The 9,649-nt window shown below is 32.5% G+C and overlaps 1 protein-coding gene across 1 annotated transcript in view; it reads right to left on the bottom strand.

The window, feature by feature from the left end:
• LOC117124301 (fibronectin-like) overlaps positions 1-3,193 on the bottom strand; it is a 61,105-nt gene extending 57,912 nt beyond the window's left edge. Inside the window, exons 1-2 of the mRNA XM_033270486.1 lie at positions 3,172-3,193; positions 1,920-2,198 (exon numbers count right to left, since the gene is read on the bottom strand). Coding sequence (XP_033126377.1) covers positions 1,920-2,198; positions 3,172-3,193 — 301 coding nt within the window. The remainder of the gene's footprint in view (positions 1-1,919; positions 2,199-3,171) is intronic.
• Positions 3,194-9,649: the final 6,456 nt, after the last annotated feature.

Raw genomic sequence — 9,649 nt, forward strand, 5'->3', positions numbered from 1 at the left:
GGATCGGTAGCGGATCATCTTTATTCAGTAATAGGGCATATCATCTTACTATAATTGCAGTACGTTTAAACCATTGGCTCAATGTTAAATGATTTGTTTATTCTAAAATATCGTTTAAAAATAATACCTTCTTATAGGGATTTTTGAAATTACAGTACCTTTTATTTTTTTTATGTGTTTTTAATTACTTTATTTCTTTAGGCTCCACAAGTGTTTTGTCGTGGTGCGTCAGCTGGAACAACTTCGACGGCAATTCGACGGGACAATGACTACAACATAGACAGTGGTGAAGACGACGCACGTAGTGATGCTTCCATCAGTGATATAGATCGACTGTTGGCGCACATTGACGCGAAACACCGAGAAATTCCCCCATGGTTCAATCAATTCTTGGCTACGATGGAGAGAACTGTAACTACTTTGAACGCGAAAATCGACGACTTGCAAACGCAACTACAACAGCAGCAAGCGCAACTACAGCAGCAGCAACCACCGGAACAGCATCAGCAGCAACCCCGTCCACTTCAGCAGCAGCTACCGCAACCGCGCCATCATCATGCAGACTTAGACAATTCCGTCAACTACGAATACCTCTCTCGTGAAATCATCGCTGAGGTGCACAGATGGGCAACATCTATTAAAAACTTTGCATTAGGACTAGTGAGGAAGCTATTTACCAAGGAAGAGATGGCTAGCAGCAACGTGAATGGGAAGCAAGGACATGCCAAACTTGACGAAGTTAAAATTCAGTTCGTCAAAGAAACTGTATTTCGTTTCTATGCCACCCCTGTAAGCGAACAGACGATGACATGGAAGCAGTGTATCCTCTCCATCGACGAAGGCTGTGGAGTCCTTTTAATGGTACGGTAATGGGGCACTACACTGGAAGATAAACTCCTACTTTTTACAGAATAGTGTACTGCGTTCTTTTAATGTGCACATGTGCCATAATACACAGAGGACCAACGGCTTAAAAATCTCATCTGAAAGACGTTGCCCTATCGTAACTTGTATATCAGACCTCCAGTTGAAACATAAAGAGTAGAACGATGGAAATTAATTCGGGGACCTAGAGATCTCCACGGTTCATCGTGCACACAGTAGCTACTACCAGTTTATCTAACTGAGCTAAGCTGCTCTACAATGCCAATGACAGTGTCAAAGGAATTGACAAGGGCAATGACAATGACAATGGCAAAGGCAGTGCCAATACGATTAATAATGATAATAATAGAATAATTACATGTTCGGTATCTTGTTTAAGAATGGTTTTTAAGGTACAACCATTGGTTTTTTGTCTAAAAGATTTTAATGCATTGATCGTCATTTGGAGAATGACAATGCTAAATGATATACAGTGTAACAAATAATATTATATTTATTAATACTACTAAATAGCGTCTGAATGATATTCAATTTACTTGTAATCAGAACTTGTAAACAAATAGTGTGTTGTGCAGCTACTCCTACATAATCGCCATAGTACAACACTTGGCACCATTTTTAGCACTAAATAATTTTGTAAAAGCGGCACTCTGGAATACGTACTTCCTTCGAATGTGAAATAAAATGCTATAATGTGTTGTCTGGCAATTAGCATCATATAATTATACGGTATTTGGATATTCTTTTCAACCATAACTTGCAGAAAAAGTAATATACTGTATAAACATTGTTCAAAGCTGGAATATAGCTAAGTGTAAACTGTGGCCATTTCATAAAACAAAAATGATGATTTTTTTCCCTTGCGTATGAAATGGAACCTCGCTTTTGGCAGTGAGTGATACTATTACAATTAACCATAATTATTTGGGGTTTTTTTTGTGGGAAAAAAAAACAACAAGTAAGTTAGGGTAATTAGAAATGTTAACCTATTTAAACATTCTACCATCGTGAGTGAAATATAATTTTAAACATACCCGTATCAGCTTGTAAATTATTACTCCAGTCGCTAGCTGTACCACTGTTGGAAATGGCCACTACACGGAAATTGTAGCGTTCCCCCGATGTCAGCCCATCTATAACTACATAGGTAGCCTCACCTGTAACATTGACCACAGTCGTTTGCAGATCAACAAATGTCCCAATGCTTTCCACAAGAAAATTTTTTACGGCTGGCTTGGATGAAGCTATCCATGATACTCTTACAGAATATGAAGTTACACTGGAAATGGATACCAATTGAGGAGGCTTAATTGCTGATGACAGATAGATAATAAAGAAAAAGAGAAATATGAAAAATAATCATTGCACGCACATAATAAATTGTAATTCTAAGAGAATAATTTCCATAGAGGCTTTTGCAAATTGAAGGCAGTCCCTTTCTTGTAAACAATCTAAAAACTAAACTAAAAATAAATAAAGAAAAACAATATTGTATATAATTAGGTCTATCTAATAATAATATATTATTATTATTACTATTATTAATATAATAAGTAATAGATAAAGAGAATAATAAATAAAATATATTATTAATGTATTATTATATTATTAGCATTGTATATAATTATATATATATATATATTATATTATGATATAATATTATTCGAAATAATAATATTATATGTGATATTCATATTCCATAATCGGCACTAATACATACATCTTATCAATATATATATATATATATACACTATATATATATATATATATATATATATATATCAGCAGCAGCGGTGGCGGCAGCGGCAGCGGCGAGGAGGCGCACAGTTGAAGCAGAAAGAAAAGAGCTGGAAGAATGCAGCAGTTATGACAAAAGACAGGAAAACATGGAAAAAGATGATTCTTGAAGCCTCAGTGTCCAATAAGAAGACAGGAGAGCGTCTTAAGTTAAGTTATAATAATAAATAATAAAAATAACAATAATAACAACAACGGCAACAGCAACAGCATCAGTAGCAGCAACAATAACAATAACAACAATAACAGCAATAACATCAAAACAACAATAACAAAAAAAAAACCCCAACAAAACAACAATATTTATAATGATAATGACAATGATAATTCATGTATATGTTTATAATCACTTAATCATACCATATTAAATCATGATACTAATACACAATAAACCTGAAACGGAGAGAAATAACAAATAGAATAGTAAATTGAAGACAGAAAAATTAAAAGATGACTTAAACAAAATGTATCAAACTCTCAAATATATACTGGCAAGAGATGTAGATGCCATGTTGAAATTGTACAAATACCTGGGCAGCACCAAGCTAGACATTAATAACAGAAACATGGCCATTTGTGCTTTTAATAAATTAAAACACATTGTTAATAATAGAATTACACAAAATAGCACTAAAATTTAGACTGAATAATGTATACATTTCTAGTATATTCTTATGTAATAGCGCGCTATCGACCCTGAAAAAGACACTTGACGAAGAAATTAACATATCCAAGGAAGACGCTATAAATATAATTAAGGATCTTATTGCCAATGAATTAAAAATGCCTGGTATAGATATTGAAAACGCCCATCGTATAGGGAAACCCCAAGCACTCAGCGAGAAGCCACGTCATATTATTGCAGAATTCCTTTACCGACCTAAGCGATTCCAAGTGTACATTAAAGCGAATACTTTACTCAAAAACAGTAATATTTTTGTAACCGAGGGTCTTCCTGAAGCGGATTTGGTGAAAAAGCGAGGCTTAAGGGATGTTATGGCTAAGGCATACAAAGAGAAAAAGAGGCCCGTATTCCGGGATTGGAACCTCTACATTTAAGGTTAGTTAATAACATTCGTCGTACCATATAGTTTAACATAACTTTAATAATGAAACTTGTTGTTTATTTTTTATATATGTTTTTTGGCTGAGTTACTGACATGCCAATTATGTTAAACATAGGTATATGCAATTGTTTACATTTGTTTATTTATTTTATTCTAATTTACTTAAGGCATCAATTTTTCCCCTTCATTAAAAAAGGTGGTCTCTTTATTTGTTTCCTTAAATATTTATGCAAGATAATTCAAATTTAACGGAAGATGACATGATATTTTTTTAAAATTCTGACAACAGCATCACCGTCACTTCTGCCGAATTCAGTGAGCGTTTAAGTTCAATTCTCCCAAATTCTCTTTAAAATGTTTCATAAAAAAAGAAACCATTAATAAAAAACAAATTATTCTCAAAAGTTGTTAAATTCAAATATGAGTCTACCAAATTTACACAACATAAAAAATATATAAATATTTTAACACAAATTTTACGATTGGCAAAACAGGTTACTTTTCTAACCTATTTTTTATTCTGACAACAGCATCACCGTCACTCCTGCTGAATTCAGTAAGCGTTTAAGTTCAATTCTCCCAAATTCTCTTTAAAAGGTTTCATGAAAAAAGAAACCATTAATAAAAAACATAAATTATTCTCAAAAGTTGTTAAATCCAAATATGAGTCTACCACATTTACACAACATAAAACACAACGAATTTTACGATTGGCAAAACAAGTTACTTTTCTAGCCTCTACCAGCTACTTGGACATAACACCAAAAAAATTGATTTACCAAACAAAATGTCTATTAAAAGAAATGAAAATTGCATAGAAGACGTTACTAATACAAATTAAATAGTGAATGAATTTAATTATTACTTTACAAATATAGGTTCAAATCTAGCTAACAAAATAAGAAATTCATTGAAAGATTTTTCAAATTATTTAAGTCAACCTAATTTAATTTCATTTTTTCTTGAACCAATCTCTGTGTATGAAATTTTTAATATGATCTCTAATTTAGATAAAGGCAAAGCAACTAGCTAAGACAATTTACCAGCTAAATTATTATGTGTTGCTGCACCCTATATCTCAATACCATTATGTTGTGTGTTTAACCTTTCATAACCGCCTTAAAGATTGCACGTGTAGTTGCTGTAGTTAAAAAGGTCAAAAGGATAATATAGGAAACTATCGTCCCATTGCTATATTACCGGTATTATCAAAAGTTCTTGAAAACTTATTTAATGATCGTTTAACTAATTTGCTTGGAAAAGCATCAATATGGGTTTGGTAAAAAGTACAGCACAAAAATATCCTTATCCTTAGTCAAAAATCTTTTATTTCAATGTTATAATTCAAAAGTGGCCCTTGGTATGTTTTTGTTGAATTTAAGAAAGCATTTGATACAATTAATCATATGAGGCATGTTGTGGCAAAAAGTTGTAGCAAAAATTGAAATTCAAGTTATTGGTATTTTCAGATACCTGAGTATGTGATCTTTATTATGAGGGGTTATTCATTCAAATTGGACATTTCAAGCTTAAGCTATTTGAAAGTGAACGTACAGCACTCTTTATAGCCAAAATAAACATGATTTGAAAGTTATTTGTGCATACATTGTTTAATAGAATGAACTACCAAAATAACGTTAAATAAACAATTTGTTGACCACTTTCAGAACTAATGCTTTGGGACATGATTAACAAGACATTAAACTGTTGATCTATAGTGAAAAACAAATTTGAATTTTTAGAGCTCCCATATTTTATAGCTCATCTACTCAATACTGGACTGTGCGAGAACTTAACCATTTCGCCACGACATGCCTCATATTATTTTAATTTCAAAGTTACAGCATTGTGGGGTAAGGGGTTTACCTTTATTTTGGATTTCTGATTATCTCGTAAACAGGTTTCAGTTTGTTTCCTCTGGTGGGTGTGTTTCAAATAAATTATATATCTATAAGAAAGTATAATACATACTCCAAGTATTGAAATACACGCCATCGTGTTGGGATTCAATATTTCGACATTAATTATGTCATCAACAGGAATGATGACATATATAATGTCGAAATATTAAATCCCAACACGATGGCTTGTATTTCAATACTTTACACTTGGAGTATGTATTATACTTTCTTATCTGAGATTAATCAGTGGACCTTTCGGTTTTTATATATCCATTGTGGTGTTCTACGTGGATCAGTGCTGTGAGTAATTATGTTTTCAATTTATGAAAATGATTTACCAAGCTCATCATCTTTTTAGGTTGTTTGCCGACGATACAAACGTATTTGAATCATTTTCCGGAAAAATATTAGACCTCAATGAGATTAATTGTCAGTTTAAAAAAATCACTTATCAGTGCAACGCCAATATGTTAACAATAAATGCCTATAAAACTAATTACAGTCAAAAAATAAAGTTGTTAAACGTTTGATTCCATTAAAATTGATACAAGCTTAATTTTTGAATGTAATTCTGTTAACTGTAAACATATATCTGATTAAATAAAATAAAAAAGAGAGCTGGTATTTATTTAAGTTAAGGCACTGCGTCCCTGAGGAAAAATTGGTTTTGCTTTACATTCTTTTTACCCAACTTGATTTTGGTATTGATGCATGGGGCGGCACCTATACGGAGTGCATTTAAAACCTTTATTAATAACTTTAAAAATGTGTGCCATTACTTTTCGTAGATTCAGGGCTCATTCTCTACTTTCATTTAAAAAACTTAATGTTTTAGACATTTAAGCTTCATAAATTATTTATTTTGAATTTTATATAAGATTTATTTAATAATAGATTACCAGATAGTTTATCTGATTAATAAAAAAAATTTCATAGTTATATAACAAGGTTTAATATGAATATTATCATGGCATCTATGCCCATTTAGCTGTTATACTAGCATCATCTTATAATTTCCCATGGTAACTAAACGTTACAAGCTACACTCACTCTTTGGCAGATTATTGGTTATCTCTGGTTTTTCACAGTAACATAAGCATAAACATCATAATTTCCCAAGCTTCTAGTTTCGGCTGTCAGCTCTGTCGATTCAAGAGCGCAACCAACTTTACTTTGCTCGAGAGCAAAACAGTGTATAATTGTTAGTAGTTCTAAGCATAGGTACTTAATCATCAAAAACCTAGGCATCACTTAAAAAATATAAATGTTTATTACTCGTGCAACTCAATCAAATATTACATTTGTCATTTCAGGGAACAGTGAAATTAAAATTGTAATTTCACTGTTCCCTGGTCATTTTAAACGGCCCATCAGCATTAGTTATTAGCATGGTAACATCAATGTATTTTGTTAATTAAGACAGCAACACTATCTTAGTTTTGTAGACGTTCATCTTGGTTGATGATATTTTGACCTCCTGAATTCTGCCATGAGATTCTTAAGTAGAGTCAGTCGAGACGGCTCGAGTGGACTTCCATGCAAATCATGCAAATATTTCGTACGGGAAAAAAAATCGGATCCTGCCTACCCCTATAAAGCATACACAAAAGCGACAGCATTCCAGCGGATGCGATCTACAATCTCTGAATTTGACAAGTAACGAAGAAGTCGTCGTCACAACAAATAGTGAGCAATTGGAAATTATTAGAAATTATTATTCTCTTACAGAATGGTATACTGACGCCCTCGTTTACGCACAGGCTTATATTAATTTTAGCAAATAAAAGAAACTTACCTGGATCCGGTTGGATGCCAATGGCTAGCATCTGAAATAATAAAAAAAAAAAACAACAACAACAACAAAAACAAACAGAAACATTATCTTAACAACATCTGAGAAACAATCCTATTTTTATTTGGTGATCAGTCTGTTTCGGGGGCGGGGGGGGGGAGGTGGGTTACGAGATATTTTAAGACTTTGTTATGACGTTTACGGTTGGATATACAGTTTGTTTGTGCAACTGTTATTTTATTTTTAATTGTAATCATGGGAGTAATGTTTTGCCCTACCTGACGTGTTATCCTACCGAATACTTAGTACGTTCCAAATTACTTTCATAACTGGCCAATGACCGCGATATCAGCTGACTTAATTATTTTATTTTGTTTTTAATTTGTATATTGAATTGTTGTAATTGGTCCTGTTATAATTGGTAAATTAACTTGTCATTTTTGAATTTTCACCCCAATACCGATTGATAAAATAATATAATTTGCTAGGACGCCGTGCACATTCCTAAATTATTATTTTCCTGCCTTAGAAAAAAAAAATAAACATTGATTTTGTTCTATGTTTGCTTTTCCTGTATTACCAGAAATATGAAAGCTTTTTTTTTAATGAATGGAATGACCTGTACGAAACACGAACTCCTGTAGACCAAACCCAGTACCGTTACGATTTTAATCGTGCATGAAATATTTTCAAGCTGTAAATTTATTTATTTTTAATTATTTAGAATTAAGTTTTTAGAATTGTGCGTATCATCCCCTATGAAAAGCATCGAATTTTCGTTTTAGTCCACAGTTCACTATTGTATAAAAAAATACTGGTGGCATACGCTATGAAAATCCTTGTTTTTAAAAAAAAATTCATATTGCCTTATATGTCTGTAATATTTTTGTTTTTATTTAATGCAATAATTAGTTGTTTTCTTTTTATGCCGCTCTCCGTATCTCTTAGCGAGTCTTAATAGATATTTTACAAGCCCTCATCTCTGTTAAATAAAATATTGTACTCTTTAGTTTTAGATAATTTTAATCATCGGATTTCTTTCTTTTATCTATCTGGAATTACAGTTTTTATTCCCTCGATCTTACATTTTGCGTTTGTTTTCTATCCAATATAATCGGGTATTGCTGATGTATAATGAAGTTATTTTCTTATTCCAAAGTTATAGCCTCTGACATTAAAGCAAGCTTTCTGATGTTACATTTAGTTTTTTATAATTATATTAAGTAGTTTGTTTTTCGTTGTTATTTAGCCCATCTGAGAGGTATAGTGTAAAAGATGGAGATGAGAAGCAATTTCTATTTGGTGATCTAATTTCTGTTTCGAATTGACTTTATAGTATTCCACTGATGACATACATATCTACTACTTTTGACTCTTATATTCCAATGGATGCAGAATGTGCTTTATTCAAGTTATCTGCATGTGTTATGGATATTCAAACATGGAAAAAAACAAAAAACAAAGCAAAACAAAACAAAACAGAGCTCTAAACTCTCGCATCAACGGAATAATAATCTCCGTCGCCTAGCAAACATCTCATTCATAATCAACGACACTGAAGTATTACCGGCAACATCAGTGCGTAACCTGGGCGTTCGGTTTAACCAAAAAATGGATATGTCCTAGCATGTAACGCACCTTTGTCACACTGTAAATTTTCATCTTAGAAATAACTGGAGAATCGGTAGATCCATAAACCAGGAAACAAGCATGCAATCGTCAGATGTTTTGTTCTTTCTCGACTGGACTATTGTAATTCACTTCTTAAAAGAATATCAAATGCTAACATACATCGTCTACAAAGATTTAAAAACAAAGTTGCTCGAGTTGTATTACAAACAAAACGCCATGAAAATGCTTCACCTCTGATGAAAAGGTTACTCTGGCTACCAATATCACAGCGAATTCACTATAAAATCAACCTGCATGTGTTTAAAGCACAAATCACCACCATGGATCGAAAATCGTCTTTAATTATACACACCCACTCGTACTTTTTGCACATCTTATCCGAATCTTTTTCTAACTCCACGTACATCACCTAAAGCTGCAATCACAGTTATGTTCATAATTTCGGGTCATAGGCCTACTAGTATTATATTACTATTGTCGATTACCAGTATTTCATATACTGTACAGTATCACAGTAGGGCATAGGCTTATAGCTGTCTGTGCAGGCCCTAAAGCTTGTACATAGACTTGTTAAA

This window comes from Anneissia japonica, unplaced genomic scaffold (genome assembly GCF_011630105.1).
Source record: "Anneissia japonica isolate Jap-2015-1 unplaced genomic scaffold, ASM1163010v1 scaffold288012_len1326614_cov192, whole genome shotgun sequence".
Classification (NCBI taxonomy): Eukaryota; Metazoa; Echinodermata; class Crinoidea; order Comatulida; family Comatulidae; genus Anneissia; species Anneissia japonica.